Consider the following 21,948-nt stretch of genomic DNA (forward strand, 5'->3'; position numbering starts at 1 on the left):
ACACACACACACACACACACACACACACCACACACACACACTATATGAAGTAACAGGACATGACCATGCCAAATTCTAAGAGGGGCCGAGAGTTACAAAACGCTGGCTCAGCCCTCAGTAGCTATGGTCAGAGGGTCAGAGACAGACTGATGCAAAGGTTTAGTGGCAGCAAATGTGTTGAAGTAAGAAAATGGATTCCCCCTTTTCATACATTTTCAACATACTGGGTACCCATTTGGTGCTAAGGGGGTACCCAAATCATCTAAAACTGTCAAAAAAAGTCAATGTCCTACCCACAACAACAGTGTTACATTACAGGCATTCTTGGCACCAATCCACAAAGTCAGATATTCCATTCTAATCATTTTAAGTCAATGTGACATCCAAATTAGTCCTTATTTTAATGTAATAGAACTACATTGTGTTGTTTTAAAGTTGCAGCCCATGTTTATAATCCCATAATAATCAAATAATAGCTACATTCAGCTAATTGCTTCTCAGTCCTCTTGCTATGTGCCCTATGTGTGTACGTGCTCGAAAACACCCCTGGTGATCATAGAAACCCATAGCTGTGGAAACAAAGTAACTCAGCCAATCAATAGGTTGCTTCAGGACCACTGACGATGTGTTTGTTTGGCTTAGGGTCAGATATCAAGGGAATGTATGGACTGCAGTCAAAGGAAAGTCCAGCCAACATAGGGGCACAATAAAAGGAATGACGTGAAGGACACATCTATCTCTAATTTACAAAAATCTTGTTAGTAGCTTGTTGACATAAACACTTTTCTTGACAAAGTAGTTGGGGCATAACTTTTGATTTTGCCATATTTTTAATATGGCTTTGAACAGCTGGAGTAACATGTTGGTATGACTCATTTCTGATCCGTCTTAAAGCCAACCTTGTTCTTACAGCTCTTAAAATCCTTTCACTCAAAACATGTCAAAACATCAAATAACTTCTTACTAAAGTATACAGTTGCATAGGGGCTACTGCTCATTAATGCTTTCACACGAGTGTGTTGACATTTTGTTTAAATATTTACATCATGGTATATATAGTGCACATAAGCTGCTAAGCATGATAAAAGTCATAGAACTGACAGATAGATCAATAGTGAAGGCTTCAAAAGATCCATGGGTTCTTTTGAAACCTTCAGGAAAAAAATGTATGCCTTACACCAAATCCTGGAGAGGAAAAACAGAAAGTGTTTAAGTAAACGGTCTCTGAAACAGAACATGCATCATACTTTTATGTTCAACGTGACAACATTAATCTCGTGAGATGTTTATGGAAGACATTTGATCTCGCCATGGACTGATCACGATAAATATCATGTTTATGTGCATCCAAATATGTGCATCAGTTTTGTCTGTGTTTGAGTATTGTGACATTCAGTGCATTGTGAAGAGTACTGTGACATTTAGTGCATTGTGAAATGGGAGTCCTAGCATAGCTCTGGGTCGTGCTGTTGTCATCAACCATTGCTTTTGGTGTTTTAAGCCATCATCTTATTTTTTTTTTCTTTGCATACAACACTGTATTGATACTACAATATATTGATAATATTTTAAGAACATGACAACAATATGTGGTTATAATGCAGAAGATTCTAAAATGTTTGTGTGTGTGTGTGTGTGTGTGTGTGTGTGTGTGTGTGTGTGTGTGTGTGTGTGCGTGTTGTGCTAATTTCCACCCATCATATTTGTTTTCTAGTGAATTTTTCCGTCTTAGGACTGGTCTCTATGCTCATAGGAGGAAGCTGGGCTGGGCCTTCTGTTTGCTGTGTCACCGGCAAGCATCTGGTGTGGGAGGGCATGGGAGTTGAGCAATAGCTTTTAAAGGTGGGCACTGACATGGGTCACTTCTCATCTTTGACCCTCGTCTCAGCAGAGGACACTGAGCCTTGTGACCACCATGCAGTGGACGGCGCCCAGAACCTGGGCACTCCTTTGGACACTCACCTACGCTCTTCAAGTGGACACCAAGCTTGGTGAGTCATGGGTGCAGAGATGAGGGGCATCAAAAGGGCCTCTCTCACACAGAGGCATTTTCTTCCTTTTTATTCGTTTTTTGCCAGGGTGAAAAAAACATGTTTATTGCATTGCATGTAAATGCAATGGACTATTATCACTGTTCTTCTTATTTGTTTTTACAGTGCATGAAAATGCACTGTACTGTTCTTCCTAGTCATCTTCTTATTATTATTATATTCTAACGCAGCTAATACAGCTTGAACCGTTTAATGTAGAAACTTCATTCAAACTATGTTACGTAGGTCTTACTTAGGACATGGGTGCTTTGTACATTTCATCTTTGTACTTTTATACTTCTTTTTAAACTATTAATTAAAACTATTGAACATTTCCCCATAGACTTAACATTGGGCCTTTATGACATCACAGCAATTAGAATCTTGTGGCAGGTGGCCAGGCCACCTGCATCAACTGTCAGTTTCTCAGGCTTTAAGCATACAGTCTCATTCTATTAAGACTACACCAAAGATCCTTGATTACTAGCTCCGCTTTAACCCTCTCTGACTACACATTCTGTTCAACTGTTTCCTCTGTCCACAACTGTTTCAAAATAAAAGTCCTCGCTACAATAATTCCCTATTAAATAATTTAACCATTTAAACTATCCACCTATTTAACTGTTCAGTCATTCTATATTAAACCTTATCTTCCTAGTTCAGTCATTCCAACTATATTAAACATCATCTACCTAGTTCAGTCATTCCAACAATATTAAACATCATCTACCTAGTTCAGTCATTCCAACTACATTAAACCTCATCTACCTAGTAAATAATTTAACCTTTTAAACTATCCACCTATTTAACTGTTCAGTCATTCCAACTCTATTAAACCTCATCTACCTAGTAAATAATTTAACCATTTAAACTATCCACCTCTTTAACTGTTCAGTCATTCCAACTATATTAAACCTCATCTACCTAGCAAATAATTTAACCTTTTAAACTATCCACCTATTTAACTGTTCAGTCATTCCAACTATATTAAACCTCATCTACCTAGTTCAGTCATTCCAACTAACATCATCTACCTAGTTCAGTCATTCCAACTACATTAAACCTCATCTACTTAGCAAATAATTTAACCATTTAAACTATCCACCTATTTAACTGTTCAGTCATTCCAACTAGCCTATATTAAACCTCATCTACCTAGTTCAGTCATTCCAACTATATTAAACCTCATCTACCTCGCAAATAATTTAACCATTTAAACTATCCACCTATTTAACTGTTCAGTCATTCCAACTAGCCTATATTAAACCTCATCTACCTAGTTCAGTCATTCCAACTATATTAAACCTCATCTATCTAGTTCAGTCAATCCAACTAGGCCTATATTAAATCTCATTATCATGCACTGGTAATTCCCTGGAATTGCGTTTTCTAGTTATTGCATTGCATGTAAATGCAATGGACTATTATCGCTGTTCTTAATATTATTATTCTTCTTCCGACCAAATTTGACGTTCAAAGGCTCTAAAACCACTGAACCGTTCGACGTCATTCAACCACTCCTACAAAGGTCTTGTAACGGAGATTTGTTCTATGTTTTTTCACATTTGTGAACTTTAAACTTTTTTAGATATTTATGATAAAAGAGCAAGAAATTCTCATAGAGTTAACATTGACCGCCGTGGCGGGCAACTTTTAGCATTATGACGTGACCTCCACCTGAAAGCAATCAACAGTAGCAGAGCTACCTGGAGCTGTGAATCTGCTGAACGTCTTCGGATGCTGTGCCGTGGTCACTTTATTTGCTCGTGAAACTCTCATTCAGAGGCACATTTCTCTAATTACAGACAAGGTAAGTGTTCCGGTTTTTGGTATTTGAGTCATTTATGTCGTCAAACATTATGTAACGTTATATATGTATGAATGTATGAAACATATAAACTACACTAACGCAGACATCCCAAGTCTCCCGGAAGTTCAGGGAGTCTCCCGCATATTGATAACGGCTCCCTGATGCCCGCAAATTAGATAAAATCTCCCGGAATCTAGAGCGAGCAAACGCGCGCACACGAGACCGAAACCGAAACCTCAAATCGTGTGTGCATCTGAGTGTAGCGCGCACACGACGGAGATGGAGAGAGAGAGAGAGAGAGAGAGGTAGGTAGGTAGGTAGGTAGTGCTTGGGTGCCTGTTCAAGACAGAAAGCATCCTGATTGGCATGTTTCAGTTCAGTTCAGTAGGAACAGGAGCGTCATGGCAGAGGCAGAGTGCCCCCCAAAAAGACCCATTTCACATCAGACTACACGAAAGTGTACCCTTGTCATAGGAGTGCAAAATAACGATAGTCTTGCATTTTGCACTGTTTGTAACAGTGACTTTAGCATTGCCCATGGCGGGTTAAATGATTGCAAAATACATGTTTAAGGGAGTTTAACAAACTCTAGGCTATTCATCACTATTTCAGTATCTAAGAAGGCTAAAGTAATGGGGGGGGGGGTACCTCCCTGAAATGGCATATTGCAGGTTGGGATGTCTGCTAACGTTATAACGTTAGGTAACGTTAACGTTTTAACATTAGTGAAATAGGCTAGTGGACGTTAGCACCTTGCTAGGTTGATTAAGGAAACCCACTGTTAATCAACGTTAATGTCGTCAATGTTACAGTGACCGGTTAGCTGTAGGTTTCGATAGATAACGACAATCAAACGTAGGCCTAATGCACTAACGTTAACGTTACATTTGTTCATTAGGCCTACTAACCAGCAGCGTTTTAACTAGAACGTTAACGTAAACCAGAGAAGTAAGTAGGCCTACAGATATGGCTCTGATTTTATTCGACATCAGGTCACTTTACACGGGTGTATAGAATCAAGCACCTAGAATAGATTATGAATGCAGACTGGTGCTTGATTATGCTGTGAAGGAACCTGATGAAACCCATCATGGGTGTCATGAAGGACATGAATAACGTGTCATTGTTGATGGTCATAACGTTATAGCTTCCACCGTTCACATTTTAGTTAAAGCTAACAAATATGCTCCTGTTTTTATTTTTACCAAATTTGTAACGTTGTTTACCGCTTGTTTGTGTATCAAATAGGCCATGGCTACGTTTTCATTCTATGCTCCTGATTCTTACGTAGCCTAAGTAAACACTATCACGGTATGCTATCATAGTTCGTCTATTGATGGGTTTCATCAGGTCCCTTTCCACAGGTGTATACAATCAAGCACCTAGATTATGAATGCATTTGGTGCTTGATTATACTCCTGTGGAAAGGGACCTTATGAAAGCCATGAATAGGCTACTGTTAGGACAATTGCAGACATTCCTTGTATTGTTTTAGTATAACTGTTAAACTTGTTTGCTTTTGTCTTTTAGGTTCCAGACCAGACCAGTGGTGATGACCGTGTATGACATTACGTGTGTGCCTGTCTGTGTGCACACCTGTCAACCAATCTCTGACAATGTTGCTAGCAACATACCTACTAACATACATTCTTACAAACATGTGACCATATCTCAACATATCTGTGCACATACCATTTAACCATACTGAGACTCCGAGATCTACACTGAGACATTGTAACTTGTATACTTGTGAATCATTCATACCTCTGAATCATACCTGTGCTGTAACAAACATAGCTGTGTTAGATCTCTCTTTTTAGACCTGAGCTGTGCTGTGTGAAAAATAAGATTCTAACCTAAGTTCTGTCTAAAACTGATCATCTGAAGGGCTGACTCTTTTATTCTTCAGTGTATCACCATCAAATTTGACCTAATACCATTAACTGAGGCCTCTAGCTGTTGCTGCCAGTTCAGATTTACCACTGATAAATAGATCTGTCTTAGGATAATATGATTGGCATTATCAAGTTCTGTATATATATACAAAACTGTGATTTTTACTTCAAGCTTACATTGGTAAGTGTTCATTAGTGTATTCTGAGTATCATTCTGCTGTATTAAAACAAAGAATGTTGATCAATATTGAATTGACCATTTATTTTTACTGACTGTCATATACTCTAAGCTAACATCGAACCAAGTAAGTGGTTTTCAAAGAATACTGTAAGACTATGTAATCTGAATAATCATACTGTAAGTAATATAATGTTATACACAGCAGCTTTTTTGCATTTACATGCAATGGTAATTCCCTGGAATTGCATTTTCTAGTTTTTTTATTGTTATTCTTTGTTGATTTTGTGTATTTAGGTCATGATTTCAGAATCTCAGTCACGGCTACCCAGTATATTTCAGTGATTGAGATTTTGAGATGTACATTTGATTTATTGTTTCTCTGGTGTGATCTTATTAATGATTTTAATATGTCATTCAGTATACTCACCAGCCACGTTTGAAGCAGGGAAGCTGATATTTGTATTGCATTTTATTCCTTTAATGACAGTAATTGTAAGTCATTGATTACATGATAAGGAGTCTAACAGGAGTTTTGCAAGAGATAAAAAAATTGACTATGCCTTCTTGAAAAATATGATGTTGTGTTTTACAGTCCGGAGTTACGATCATGTCAAGAGCATCTGTAGCATGTGGGGCGGACATCACTACAAGACCTTTGACGGGGATGTCTACCAGTTTCCAGGGATGTGCGACTATAACCTGGCTTCTGAGTGCCATTCGTCCTTTCAGGACTTCTCTGTCCATGTGAAGAAAAAGATGGACGATAAAGGCAAGATCACAGTCAGCCAAGTCACAGTGACCATCAAGGACCTGCCTATTCACCTGACCAAACAGCTGATTATGGTCGGGGGAGAAATGTGAGTTTTTATGTTAAACACAACACGTTTGTGGATAGATTAGATGATGATTTGAACTTTTATTGGTCCCACTGCACAATGAAGCCCAGTGATTGAAACTAATGTGGCTTTACTGTTTTGAGTTTTGTTCTGTCTTTTGACTGCTTCTGTGACTTTCTTAAATGATAACTGGTTGGCATTGAGCTGAAGTACAGAATAACTAATCTGGATGAATGGGATGATTTATTTAACATGCTCCTACTAAATTTGTCCCCTAATTATGCTGTATTTGACATAAAATAACAGTGTGTAAACACACAAATACTCCTTTTATATACAGTAACATAAAACATTTTTATGACCTACCTTGAATGCTGAAGGGCATCATCAAATGTGCAATATGCAAGCTCTTTACCACATGTGTTATGTAAGTGTTGTGCATGGAAAGTGTGGGGTTTTAGCAATGAAATCTGCTCTTGTGCTGCGCATGTATGGTAGTTATGGTTGTGGGTTTGACTTTGTAGTGTCTCCACTCCCTACCATGTGTCCGGAGTCTTGATCAAGGAAACCTCTGCGTACACTAACCTCCACTACAAGCTGGGCCTCAGTGTCATGTGGAACAGAGATGATGCTGTCATGGTAAGACAACCCCAGAGAGGGAGAAAGACTTTCCCCTGAAGAAGCAGCAGTCTTTATACACATAAACAATGTCCAACACACTCTCACACATATACACACTGCTGTCTTTTGCACTTTTGCCTGATTTTTCAGTTCTCTTTACAGGTCTCTAACTTCTTAACTAAAGTGGGGATCACATTGGAATTAATAATGAAGCAGCAGCGGTAAAGCGTAATGCAATGCTCAGACCATAATAATTCAAAAGAAGTTCTGTCTCATTCCTAAGTTTTATGAAAGTTCAAACACTCAAATTGTTTGACGGTAGCAGAATAGGAAATATGCCACTTGCCATTGGTCAATGTGATCCCTGCCTAACTGTCCTGACAAGGCCCATTCGATGTCAGCATTTACCAAATGACAAAATGCATTATAAAAGCTGGTGGTACAATTACTGTATGCTCTGCTGGCACTCTCTGGGGTTATGCTTGGGCTGTGGTGAGTGCTAGGGTTCCTACAGTACCAAAGGTAAATTGGCAGGTAGCTAAGAGTCAGGTCTTGTTGAAAATTGTGTTGAAAGCGTGTTTCTTAGACAGTCACTACAGTTAAAGTGAAGAGTTACTAGTGAACAAATGATCATATATTCACACACACTGAAAAGCCAGGGTTCTACAGTATGACAATTACATGTTTTCCCAGTCATAGAGTTGCTTTTAATGTTTTATATTTTATTTTCATAACATGTTATCTCAACAACCCAGTATACAGAGTCGTATTTCTGAATTTTGCCATTTCCTGTACATTGACTTTCCAACATGCATTTTAAAACTAACCTTGAGACTTAAACGTATCAGTTTTTAATTAAAAACACAATTTTATTCTCATTAGGAAAAGAAAGTATTACTGATTGTGTTCCTTAAGGCAACACAATGTAGGACTTTTACCTTTGACCTTGTAGTTTATAACTGAAATGAAAAATGGATAGTAGCTTCGTCAGAGGGAGAAAGATCTGCTTTGTCAGAGGAAGTGTTTAACGTCTCATATGACGAAGGGAGTATTTTTGCTATTCATGGAGGCATTGTTGCAAAGGTCAAATGAGGCAGTGAGGGTCATTTGTGCCTTTTCTTGATTATTTGAAAATATTAGGCATAAAAATAATCGTTTTGCCTTTTACCTTTGCCTATTGGCAAAAAATAGTATAATACAGGCGTCCAAACATCCTGCCCTGCACTCCGTATGCCTGGGTTGATTTTTAAAACCTTTGAACACCTATTAATGCCGCAATCATTCCAGTCTTACAGTCTATAGTCCACAATTGGTTACGTGAGACCATATGCTTTGCCTTCAGTCGAGTCATTAAAGGCTTCAATATAGTGGGTGTTTTATTTGTCTTATTAGCATTTTAATGGATATATAAGAGCTCAGCATCTATGTTTAAAATCTTTATCAGGTGGAGCTGGACTCCAAGTACTCCAATCGCACATGTGGCCTTTGTGGAGATTACAATGGTGTCCCAATCTACGATGAGTTCATTCACCAAGGTAAGCAAGTGACTTTATTCAACATGTTTTGCTCCTCCTTTTCAATGTACTTTCTTCACTTACTTTCTTCATTTTTTTTTATTATCCATTGTTTTCTTCATAGTTTTGTGTGTGTGTGTGTGTGTGTTGTCATTCTAGGGCGTCACATTGGTGCTATCGAGTTTGGCAACAAGCAGAGAATCCACAACCCAAACGTGGAATGTGAGGATCCTTATGAGGAGGATATAGAAGAAGATGAACAGCAGCATCAGCAGCAGCAGGACTTATGTGCGGAAGCTGTAAGTGTCACTCTCCATTCCCTCCGATGTCTCAGTAGTAAAGACCTAAGTGGAAGCTAAATGTTCAGCACTCCCAGCCCTGAATGAGTTATGCATGTGACAATGACATGGTCCTGACGACCTGGACATACTTAGACAATAGTATAAGTATAAGTATATATACTCTTTTGATCCCATGAGGGAAATTTGGTCTCTGCATTTATCCCAATCCGTAAATTAGTGAAACACACACAGCACACAGTGTACGCACAGTGAGGTGAAGCACACACTAATCCTGGCGCAGTGAGCTGCCTGCATCAACAGCGGCGCTCGGGGAGCAGTGAGGGGTTAGGTTCCATGCTCAAGGGCACTTCAGCCGTGCCTACTGGTCAGGGTTCGAACCGGCAACCCTCTGGTTACAGGTCCAAAGTGCTAACCAGTAGGCCACGGCTGCCCCAATAAGCCTGATTACTCCAGCTGTGATGTGTAGCTGTCACAATGAAGATAGGTGCTGTAAGTGCATGTTGTGTGTGATGTCTGTATGCTACTGAGACCTTGAATTTCCCCTTGGGGATCAATAAAGTATCTATCTATCTATCTATCTATTTAGTCTTTGACCATCAGTGACTACATTTATAAAGTGATTTTCTTCATACATTTCCAGAATGAAATCTGTTACCTTGTTGCAGTGCTGGTGTAGTTCACTCAAAAAAGGGATTAGTTATAAATTACTAATAACTTCTTTAAATTGTAATGAGATTGTGACTCCTTTTGTTACTCCTTTATTATTGGCAATAGTATTATTTTACTTTTCAGTTGGTCTCTCCCCAAATTTACCACATAAAATTACAAGAAAAAACCCATTACACATTTCTGACCAGAGTGTTTTTCCACCTGACGTGTAGCAAACCAGCTGTGCCCGGCGTCTCCTCTCTTCCGCCTGGGCCTCCTGTGCCAGCGTGCTGGACCCTGGCCCCTACATCAACGCCTGCACCATGGACCTGTGCCACGAGGCCCAGCCAGCGGACGGGTCCTCCATGTGTGTCACTCTGGCCGAGTATTCCCGCCAGTGCTCCCACGCCAGGGGCACCCCGCCGAACTGGAGGACAGACAGATTCTGTGGTGAGGGCCAATCGCACACTGTTCAGCCTCAGGATGCTGTTCATCCTCCTGGGCCAATCACACCCTACACAGCCTCAGGACGCTGTTCGTCCTCCTGCTGATCTGTACTGTGGACCAGCACATGTCTTCTAATGGAGCAGTCTTGAGTTGCTTTTCTTGTCTTTCTCCCTGTTTTTTTTGTCTTTCTGTTTTTTATCTTTCTTTCTGTTTTTCTTACTCTTCACCTACAACACCTACATGAATGTTTGTAAACTGTATCTTTATTTATATTATGTTACATGTTATATGACATGATTTGATCTGTATACTTAAGTTGAACCCCTTCGTCGTAAGGACATACACAGGGTGTCTTGTATATATAACTATGTCCAGGACATAAACTACAATAGTGTCCAGCTCATGTGTATGTCCTGTCTGTCTAGCCATAACGTGTCCCTACAACATGGTGTACTTGGAAAGTGGATCCCCTTGCATGACCACCTGCACACACTTGGAGTCCAACTCTCTGTGTGAGGAGCACAACATAGATGACTGCTTCTGCCCTGAAGGTGAGACTGACTGATGTGGTTCTTATCCTGAGTGAGTGATTGAGTCAGTGAGTGCAAAAGTGTGTCAACAACAGTGTTTGAGTTATCAACATGTCATGAAACTACACATTTTCAGAAAGAAACATCCTATAATGAGATTGGGGACTAATCTAATCTGTAATGCATGCTTGGCTCAAGGTATGAAAAACAGGATGGGGAGTTCACACATAGTTATAATTAAGAAGAAAAAAGTATTAAAGAAAAAAAAAGTATACCGAAAAGTCGGTATTGTGAATATCTGAATATGGCAAGGTTGACCAAATGTTTGGTTACTCTCTCTCTCTCTCGCTTTCTTTTTCTCTCTCTCTCTCACTCTCTCTCTTCCTCTCTCTCATTCTTTTCTCCACTCTTCAGGGACTGTGTTTGACGACCTGTCTAAAAGAGGATGCATCCCAAAAGAGCAGTGTCAGTGCAAACATGACAGAATCTACGATAACGGGGAGGTGCTGCGGACAGACACTGAGGAATGGTACGGCTATACCAACACACTCCCATGTGCTACAATACACACACACACACACACACACACTCCCATGTGCTACACTACACACATGAGCACACACACACACACACACACTCCCATGTGCTACACTACACACATGAACACACACACACACACACACACACACACACTCCCATGTGCTACACTACACACATGAGCACACACACACACTCCCATGTGCTACACTACACACATGAGCGCACACACACACACACACTCCCATGTGCTACACTACACACATGAGCACACACACACACACACTCCCATGTGCTACACTACACACATGAGCGCACACACACACACACACTCCCATGTGCTACACTACACACATGAGCACACACACACACACCACACTCCCATGTGCTACACTACACACATGAGCACACACACACACACCACACTCCCATGTGCTACACTACACACATGAGCACACACACACACACCACACTCCCATGTGCTACACTACACACATGAGCACACACACACACACTCCCATGTGCTACACTACACACATGAGCGCACACACACACACACTCCCATGTGCTACAATACACACATGAGCACACACACACACTCCCATGTGCTACACTACACACATGAGCACCATTACTGAGGAGAGGATGGAGACACATTTAAACATAGGACACACTGTTCAGGACGCACACACACACAGACATACATACCACAAGGAGCAGATACACACTTTGTTATCCAGTCAAACACAAAGGAAACTACCAACTGAAATCTGACATAATATCTTCAATCATTTCTTTGAGCCGTCACTGTGTATATTGTTGACCGGCTGCTGTTGAGCTGATGTTGATAGCTGACTGTGCTGTGTTTTAGTGCTTGCCACGAGGGCCGCTGGTCATGCAAAAGCCATGCCCGTGCAGGGACATGTGCGGTGGAAGAGGGGTCCCATGTCACCACCTATGATGGCAAAACATACAACTACCATGGAGACTGTTTCTATGTGCTCTCCAAGGTATTGTTACTCAAGCAACTTTTACTCAAGGATTTTGTTTTGAACCCTTTAGTTTAGGAAACATACTGAACATACAAAAATGAATCAAAGTTTTGAATTAAAGTTGTATTATTTCACATTTGATTTATGTAAACATTATGTAAACAAGCTACTTATACAGTATAACATATATATGGCCATTTAGACACCTTCATATGTGCTATAAGTGTGTTCAGTATATTTGACTGTAAGTCTGTTTACATTCCACCACATCCAATTTCAGGGGTATCTACTGTAAGCAGTGGTATCAACTATCTTATTAACCGACAATAACTCATAAACTCTAAATACTAACCATAGTCGCTGGACCATATTTTGTACTTTCTTATAATCTACATATTTTTACTGTTTTTTTTAATTGTTTTCTTTGTCTCTTTCTCTCACTGTCTCTGTCCTTCTCTCTCTCCTCTCACAGGACTGTGTGGATTCAAAGTTCTCCATTTTGGGAGAGTTGGCACCATGTAGTTCCCAGGACTGGGACACCTGTCTTAAGAGGGTAGTTTTGAGATTGCTGGGGGACAAGAAAAATGTAAGTTCAAGTTGGATCTGACTATCACAGAGAACGATTGCTACTCTAAGAACATGGCTTTCTATGTTAACTACATGCATTCTCTGTTGTGCTTCAGGACATTGTCATCCAGGCTAATGGTAAAGTGCAGCACAATGCAGAGGTCAATTTGCCCTACAGCAATGGTGAGAGGAAATCAGCTACCATCTTCAATTCAGTACAGAAACCTGAGCTGTGTGTGTGAGAGAGAGAGAGAGAATGAGAAAATATAAACAGTCATATCAAAATTATACAAGCAAGTGATGGTGCATGTATTAGCATGTATCAGCTCATTATGTAGTGGCCCTGTTTGCTTTTACATGAGATTAATCCATGAGTATTGTCCCTCTCTTTCCTGAGCAGGCGATGTGACCATCTTCCAGCCGTCTTCCTTCCACATCATCTTGCAAACCCACTTTGGGCTTCAGCTACAGATCCAGCTGGTTCCCATCATGCAACTGTACATATCTCTGGATGAGAGCTTTAAGACCAAGACCTGTGGTGAGTGAGGGGATCTGCGTTAAGCAGCACTCAGTGCCGGTCAGCGTCAGTGGGAGTTAGCGCTGGCAGGGCCACCAAGAAGCACTGACAAGCATCCCTCATGAACCATTATGATCAACATTGTTATTATTGGGAACCTGTTATTATATTATTTCTATTTATTTCTCTTCTTTCTATTTTCTATTTATATATAACATACATTAATTACCACACATAAGTATGGCCCCTTTATTATACAGTAGCAAAGATTTTTATATATATATGTATGTGACTTTCCTTAGTATGAAATGAATATGCAAGTTCTTAACCACCAAGTTATCATCCCAGTATTGTACACGACAAGCGTGACTCCTGTACTTTCTTTTACAGACTTTTTCCATATGGGAAGTTTTATTAATGACAGAGCATGCTCTCCTCTCTTCAGGTCTGTGTGGAAACTACAACATGGTGCTGTCTGATGACCTGAGTAGTCCACAGGGTATGGTGGAGGGCACTGCAGCTTCTTTTGCTAACTCCTGGAAGGCCCAGACCAGCTGTGCGGACACCCCAGACAGACTGGAGGACCCTTGCTCACTCAGTGTTGACAATGGTGAGGTTTTTTTTTACCCATTCTCTGGGATGATTGTCTACTGAAATGTGTTGATCATTTCCTCAATGAAGTGTTTTTTTTATAACACTGGGTAATTTAGAATGTGTGAGATTGTGAAATTGAACTCCAATTGCAGTCATTTTTAAATGCTGTCTACATTTTGGAATTTTAAGTATTAGTGGGATTGATCTCTAGCCTGACATAGCCATACTCAATTCTATTCAGAATTTGAGTCTAATACTGCACCATGGGGACGCAATTATGGACCGTGTTTCAACCGATACAGGAAAAAATGCCTCTGCACACAATTGGATAGACCTAACCAATCAGAGCAACAAAATAGCCTACCATGTATCCTGTAGAGAGAACAGCCAAAACATCCTTCTTCTCGATAAATGCCTTAATCGCTGTTTTCTATTCGTTTTGTAAAAGTTATTACGCTGTCTTGTATCTTGTTCGACCGAAGCGCTGCGCGCATGCCTTGTCATTCATGTCATGTGAGCGCGCAGAATGATCTGCACAGTTTTCATAGAGGCTTCTCAATGGAACAATTTACCAACCTCAAATTTTGTGGGCGGGGTTAAATTCAGGCTGGCTTCCAGGTGAATTGATCTCAGGAATTTGAAGGATTAGTGGGACTGATCTCAGCTGAACTTCTCAGATTTCAATTGCAGATTTAAATCTCAACTAAATGAACAACTAATATGTCATGCTTCTTTTTCCTTTCAGAAAAGTTTGCTGAGCACTGGTGTTCTTTGCTCAAAATGAAAGAGTCCAATTTTTCAAAATGCCACTCAGCTGTGAACCCAGAAATCTACTACAAGGTTCAATACTGTTCTTATTTCTATCATACACCCCATCCAGTACAGTTCATTTTAAAGCTACCCAACAGTTATTTTACCTTAAAACAAAAAAACATTTTCACACCCATTTTGATGCCACACTAACAATAATGACAGTGGAGTTTCTGACATTACCCATGCGCACCAGAAACATTGGTACTGCACTATCGTTGTTGTCATGGGTACTGTTGGAGTATCAGCCTAACCCTTATGAAAAAGAACTGCTATAGAAATCTCATAGTATTATGAGGAATACCCGGTATGTTGGACAATTGACGAAATTGGGATTCCTACATAGTGTTGTTTTTTTTTTGTTTTTTTTAATTGACAAATCTAAAGAATCAGGCATGACATTGTTTTACATTACATTGTTACATACATTGTCACCAAACTATGTTCTTGTTCCTATACAAAACATTATCTGAATTTACAAGTAATGAGTTGTCTATTACACATGGTGGTGAGGTGACTGATGTCTGCTGTGTGGTAATTGATGTGTTTGTAGAGGTGTAAATACGCCAGCTGCACCTGTGATAAGAGTGAGGAGTGCTTGTGTGCTGTAGTCTCCTCATACGTGCGTGCCTGCGCCACCAAAGGAATCTTCCTGCTTGGCTGGAGGGATACTGTGTGCAGTAAGAACTTTGTTTACATCCAAAGCGTGACAAAATTAAAGTATACAGTATTTCACTGGAATGTCACAATTCAGTGTATTATGATGTTCTTATTTTTTACAGTGTTGCATGTTTATTTTAGCATTGCTCAGTTATGAAAACGTTTTGGTGGGAGGAAATGTTTACAGACTGTTTGCAACTGCCACCAACCAACTGTGCATTGTCACTGTACCATGTGTCATGATGTTTAATGTTAAATAGGCTTGGTTGTTGAGTGTCCAGTGAGGGAAATACCCTTACTACAGCACGAGGACTATGTCCTGTGTACATTTTAATTAAATTTCACTGTGAAAATGAATACCGTACAATTGACTGAAACTGAACTCAGTTCAACCATCTTGTCCACAGACAAGTACACAGATCACTGTCCGGCCACTCAGACCTTCTCCTACCAGCTTCAAGGCTGCCAGCGGACGTGCCGCTCCCTGAGCTCTGATCGCCCGGCCTGCTCACCCGACTTTTTGCCAGTGGACGGCTGTGCCTGCCCCGAGGGCCTCTACTTAGATGACTCTGGCATGTGCGTTCAAATGAACAAATGTCCCTGCCTGCACAACGGAGACTACATCAAGCCTGGCAAGTCCATCACCGTAAAGGAAGAGCACTGGTAAGAGCAGATCCTTGCACCTTTGCTTTTTACTTCACACTTGTGGCATTTATCAATTTTTTTGCTTAAAATCATGTGCGTATGTTGTATTTCTATATGCTGATTGTACATTACATCCTATAAACATATATAACCTGTGGATGTACGTATGTTATTAGTTTTGTATGCATTGCACTGAATATGGGTGCAAAATGATGAATGGTAAGAGACTAAATTTGCATTTTTCAGCGTGTGTACCAATGGGAAGCTTCACTGTAGATCTTGGAGAATACTGCCGAGGGGTGAGTAGGATTGGATTACACTTCTAAATATGACAACAAAAGTTACTGCGTCAGTTACTACAAAAGGATAAAACTCTGGTTGTTGTTAATAAGCTTGCTTTACTCTTTCAAACGATGACAGAGACTACTGTTGAACTGATACAGAAAACTCTGTTAATATGTAATTTTCCATGTTTGTGTGTGATGCTAATGCCCCACCGTTACTAGTGCTAATTTGTATGTGATTCCTTTATTCCTAGCCCGTTATCTGCTAGCCTGTCATCTGTTAAAACTGTGATTGTTACTAATGTGCTAATGTGTGCAATGAATTCCCACCTCCAGGCTGTCATCTGTTAAAACTGTGATTGCTACTAATGTGCTAATGTGTGTAATGAATTCCAACCTCTAGGCTGTCATCTGTTAAAACTGTGATTGTTAATGTGCTAATGTGTGTAATGAATTCCCACCTCTAGGCTGTCCCACTCCCATGGTCTTCTTCAACTGCTCGGCCACAGACAGCAGTGACACAGGGATGGAGTGTGTCAGGACCTGCAAGCATCGAGATGTTGATTGTGTGAGTCTTCCTTTCTCCCCAGCAGCTGAGAGAATCACAGCATGTTTATAACTAATGATGCTATAGTGGGGGTTTCAGTTTTTTGTAGTAGATGTTTTATTCCAAGGTAACATTCATCATTTTGGGGAAATTATTTGGTAGTGAATGATAGCAAATACTACTACTATTACTATTACTACTACTACTACAATTACAACTTTCTTTGCTATTGCCTCCCCCCAACCCTTCAACACTAAGCCATGTTGCTGCTCTGCACTGGTAGTATGAGTGCCATGAACAGAATAGGTGCACAAATTACCTTGCGTGTTTCTGAGAGAGTGTTTCCAAAGTCCTTTTAGGCAAGTCCCTCCACTCGGCGGCCATATACCAACGTTTTATGGGCACTCATCGGGCACAGTCTTTGGGTCGAACTGCGCGTGCGCAAGGCTTCACGACACCAATCTTGCTCCAGCGGCGAGATCACAACACATGATTGACACGATGTCTTCACAACACACCATATGATTGGCTCAATGTATTCACATGTCGACGTTTTGCCGAGGAAGGGGTGGGATATGTGTAGACAACGGCCATATTGGCGAGACAAACGAGCCCCATGCATTTCTATGGAGTATTTTTTGAGTGCTATGTCTCCTCATTAGAAAGTCTCTGGTGTTTCTCACGTGTGGACAGATCTCTGCGGAGTGTGAATCTGGATGTCGGTGCCCCGATGGTCTACTGGAAGACGGCAGGGGCCACTGCGTGCAGGAGCACGACTGCCCATGCCACCACGACGGGCACTACTATGCCTCAGGCTCTCAGATCCCAGTGAAATGCAACAACTGGTGGGTGGCACTGCCTACCTGTGAAATATCACCCACGCTCTATTGTAAATGTTTTTAGGAAGGTTAGAAGGATACAAATGCATGCCATAGACCATGAAGCTAACAGTGAGTCATGTTTGTCTAATGTCATCTAGCACTTGCTATAGCGGAAAATGGATCTGCTCAAACAATGTTTGCCCAAGCACCTGCACTATCTATGGAAGTGGGCATTACCAGACCTTTGATGATCAGAGGTTTGGATTCAATGGAGAATGTGGCTATGTAGCTGTACAGGTAATGAAATAAAAACCTCAGCCTTCTGATTGGGGGGCGGCTATGTCTGTCTATGACCCACCACAGGAACTGGGTATAAGCGCCTGCCCTATAAAAAAACAGCCTCGATGGCTACTGAAGAATAAACTTACATAATATAGTTTAAAATTAATTTAAAATGACAGGGGTTACCTTCTACTTCATCTAACTGGAAATTCAATTACAAATCTAATGGAATTCAGCCGACACAGGTGTTAATACTGAGGTAATGAAGGTTTGACAGGTGTTGTCTTTCACAACAGTTTTTATAGTGTTGTATTTACATAAAAATGAAATAAATTGACAAACTTTTTTGTGATGTATTTCCTGGAAGCTCTGGAGCTCTGAATACTGAGGGTTGTGTCTGAAACACTTTGGTACGAATCCCAGAAAACTGACTTTTCTGTCTCCTAACAGGACAGGTGTGGGAGCCCATCTGGCAAATTCCATGTGATCACTGAAAATGTACCATGTGGAACCACTGGAACCACTTGCTCGAAATCTGTCAGGATTGTTTTAGGGGTAACACAATGCATTTCATATTTCTCAAAAGCTACATTTTTTTGCATAGTCTATGTAAGGTCCATTCTGACCATTCATGACCATTGTGCCATCAAACACATAATAACACACTCCATTTCTAAGACGCTTTATTTCTTGCTGCGTACTATATTTCATACTGCCTCTGAGATGTTGGGTTACCTCATGTTTATGTACTCCTATGTTTGATGTTAACAGAGAACAGAACTGAAACTGTCTGATGGGACATATGAGGTGTTGGACCTGGGAACCGGTCCTACGGTCAAGTACACCGTGAGGAACGTGGGTCTGTATCTTGTCATAGAGTCAGTCATCGGATTCACGGCATTCTGGGACAGAAGAACAACAGTCCGTGTTATTCTGCAGCCAGAGCACATGGTGAGTAAAAGCTTGGGCCTTTGGATCTTCTTGTCCCCTGGAACCCTAAAGCTCTGGTAACATTTGAACATTTGAACAGGTTTTAGTCTTTAAAAGTCATTAACCTCATTAAAAGTCTATATGGAAACTTCAGAAAGGTCAGGGTGTGATAATATAGATTATATATAGACAGATGTTATTACACGGCTCCATTGTACTTGAATGGGATTTCCCAAAGTTCTAGCGGTCATCATTTTCGACTAAAGGACCTCTGAAAAAAATAATGACCGCTGTCAATGGCAACGGAGTTTGTGCTTCTAATTCAGGTCTTTCGTATCACTCTGCAATTACTGGAACATCATTCAAAAGTGAAAAGCAGACAGTTGATCAGCTGTGTTGTAAAGAATGTTTGATTCAAGTTCAGCGTTGTGGTGTTGCGAACTATTTGTTTCTCAGCAAAAGCCACGATGAACATAACAAATAGGCTATGTAGGCTAGAGTCATATTGTGGGGAGTTTATTGTTTCATTTTGGCAAGTAGCAGTGTAATAAGCGGGGTAATGTATAGAACGCCGGTCATTATTGGGACTATACTTCCACTGTCCATCGGGGTCCAGTTCGCCTTGTCGGGACTTATTTTCCCAATAATGACCGGCGTTCTATACATTATCCCTTACTTAATGAGTTTTGGTTTAATAGCAGCAAGATAACTACCTAAAAGGCATGTAGAATACCCAACACAACATACAGCCTAACTGACAGTAATGAAAGCTTGAAAGCTTGAAACATTCTAGATGGGGTCTTTTGACAATATAATTGCCAAACAATTTTATATTTATATATTTGATATAGTATTGTTTTAAGCTTGTTGCCAATGAATCATCATGCAGTCAGCTAAAGGGCTCTGATACATGATGACTCCACAGGGAAAGGTGTGTGGCCTGTGTGGCAACTTCAATGGAGATGGCAAGGACGACTTCACCACTCAGAACCAGCTGCTTGTCAGCAACGTCCTGGAGTTTGCCAACAGCTGGAAAGTGTCCAGTTCCTGTCCAGATGCGGAAGACAACTTTGACCCCTGCTTCAAAAATCCCAACCGGCACACTTGGGCTAAGATACAGTGCGGTATTATCAAAGGAGAGACCTTCAAAAACTGCCATGCGAAGGTATGTGAACACTTTTGGAGAGGATCGTAAAATGTTCCTCTACACTTTAGGCCTTAACTTAAATATTGGGGAAAGTGTGACTAAAGCTAATTTATGCAAATAAAAAGGTGAAATCTATTTGCTAATTTAACCACTTGCTGTCACAAACTGATAATTAGGGTTCTATAGCCTACTGTACAATAGTGTAACATGATCTTTTACTTTACATTTCTTCATACTGTATCTCTCTCTCTCTCTCTGTCTCTCTATCTCTCTCTGTGTATGTGTGTATGTGTGTGTGTGTGTGTGTGTGTGTGTCTGCAGGTGGACCCTAATCCCTACTTTGAGAACTGTGTGAAAGACTCCTGTGCCTGTGATAATGGTGGAGACTGTGAATGCTTCTGCACAGCTGTGGCTGCATACGCACAGGCCTGTAATGAAGCGGGGGTCTGTGTGGCTTGGAGGACCCCAGATATATGCCGTGAGTACATGAGGAAAGAGTAATGTCAAATTAATGGAATTTAGCAGATGCTTTTATCTAAAATGACAGGGAGTTCCAAAAGAAACCTATAAAATGAGCCAGCAACTATAAACATGATGTAAAACGGTAGTACTGTTTAAAGTGTGTGTTTATTGCACAAAATGGGTGTTAGAAAGATACACTGCCAAAACACTACCAATTACAGATAATTCTTTGTGCTCACTTGTAAGTCTAATTTATCATATTTTCACAATTCAAACTGAGTTCATGAATTACAAATGCTCCGGCACATCTTAAATCCTTCAATAATAGATCTTTTCTTCCTGGGTGTGTGTTGCCTATTCTTGCCATTGGCATGCAATACTTGTGATGCCCAATAGTCAATATGTATTTCATGTACCTTACTTAAAGCTTGGTTTTGTTATGAATTTACGTGAAGTCCAACCTCTATATGTTTGTTTGAATTTCAGCTGTTTATTGTGACTATTACAATGGCCCAGCTGAATGCACGTGGCACTACAGTCCTTGCCACACCCCCTGCTACAAGACCTGCCTCCATCCTGACGGAATCTGTAGTAACCCCCTACCCAATCTGGAAGGTGAGATGGGATTTAAGATTAGATCATTAGATTCAGCTTATTGTCATTTGGACAGAACAGAGGTACAACTCCAATGAAACACAGTTAGCATCTTAACAGTTCAGTGGCGGGCCACTTGATCCCAGTGACAATGCTGAAGGAAGCACACATTATAACTTCCTGAGCTTCTTTATGAGGTTTAAATGAAAAATGTTAGCAATTAACATCTTACCATGAGTGTATAACATGTATTATTTACTATGTAGTGCACTATCTACTATGATGTCTGTCCTTGGAGAATGCCGAACATACTTAAGATCTTGAGTAATTAACAAAGTAATTTCCTGTGAAGGATAAATAAAGTATCCATCATCATCATTTCATCATTAAAACATTAAAAAGGTTTTGTTGATTTGCAGGCTGTTACCCCGTCTGTCCTCCGGACAAGCCTATATTTGATGAGGGACAGCAGATTTGCGTTGAGGAATGTGAAGGATGTTTCATTAATGGACATGAATACAAACCAGGGGAGGAGGTCCCTACCGATATACCCTGTACTTCATGGTAAATGCATGCAAACCTCAAACACACTAAATATTCATAATTTATGTTGGAATATCAAAGATAGATAGATGTGTTTAGAACGGTGTGTGTGTGTGTGCATGTGTGTGTTTAATGCATAACTGTGTTTTGTTTTACAGTATCTGTAACCAATATGGAAATCTTACCTGTAACCAAATTCCTG

General features: G+C 40.4%; 1 protein-coding gene across 2 annotated transcripts in view; it reads left to right on the plus strand.

Moving 5' to 3' along the window:
- The first annotated feature begins 1,880 nt into the window (after window positions 1–1,880).
- The window catches only part of LOC121724223 (mucin-2-like), a 40,429-nt gene continuing 20,361 nt past the window's right edge, over window positions 1,881–21,948 (plus strand). For both annotated transcript variants that reach the window (XR_006035165.1, XM_042110620.1), the window contains exons 1-27: window positions 1,881–1,991; window positions 6,509–6,773; window positions 7,277–7,391; window positions 8,818–8,908; window positions 9,047–9,186; window positions 10,071–10,287; window positions 10,710–10,835; window positions 11,229–11,343; window positions 12,223–12,361; window positions 12,816–12,929; window positions 13,027–13,093; window positions 13,311–13,448; window positions 13,873–14,037; window positions 14,767–14,861; window positions 15,385–15,511; window positions 15,899–16,154; window positions 16,383–16,435; window positions 16,888–16,988; window positions 17,661–17,812; window positions 17,947–18,085; window positions 18,521–18,625; window positions 18,842–19,021; window positions 19,926–20,165; window positions 20,469–20,625; window positions 21,096–21,224; window positions 21,623–21,767; window positions 21,905–21,948. Coding sequence is in view for 1 of the 2 variants with exons in the window: in XM_042110620.1 (XP_041966554.1) it covers window positions 1,916–1,991; window positions 6,509–6,773; window positions 7,277–7,391; window positions 8,818–8,908; window positions 9,047–9,186; window positions 10,071–10,287; window positions 10,710–10,835; window positions 11,229–11,343; window positions 12,223–12,361; window positions 12,816–12,929; window positions 13,027–13,093; window positions 13,311–13,448; window positions 13,873–14,037; window positions 14,767–14,861; window positions 15,385–15,511; window positions 15,899–16,154; window positions 16,383–16,435; window positions 16,888–16,988; window positions 17,661–17,812; window positions 17,947–18,085; window positions 18,521–18,625; window positions 18,842–19,021; window positions 19,926–20,165; window positions 20,469–20,625; window positions 21,096–21,224; window positions 21,623–21,767; window positions 21,905–21,948 (3,691 nt within the window). In the remaining variant the exon portion in view is untranslated. The remainder of the gene's footprint in view (window positions 1,992–6,508; window positions 6,774–7,276; window positions 7,392–8,817; window positions 8,909–9,046; window positions 9,187–10,070; window positions 10,288–10,709; window positions 10,836–11,228; window positions 11,344–12,222; window positions 12,362–12,815; window positions 12,930–13,026; window positions 13,094–13,310; window positions 13,449–13,872; window positions 14,038–14,766; window positions 14,862–15,384; window positions 15,512–15,898; window positions 16,155–16,382; window positions 16,436–16,887; window positions 16,989–17,660; window positions 17,813–17,946; window positions 18,086–18,520; window positions 18,626–18,841; window positions 19,022–19,925; window positions 20,166–20,468; window positions 20,626–21,095; window positions 21,225–21,622; window positions 21,768–21,904) is intronic.

This window comes from Alosa sapidissima, chromosome 11 (genome assembly GCF_018492685.1).
Source record: "Alosa sapidissima isolate fAloSap1 chromosome 11, fAloSap1.pri, whole genome shotgun sequence".
Classification (NCBI taxonomy): domain Eukaryota; kingdom Metazoa; phylum Chordata; class Actinopteri; order Clupeiformes; family Clupeidae; genus Alosa; species Alosa sapidissima.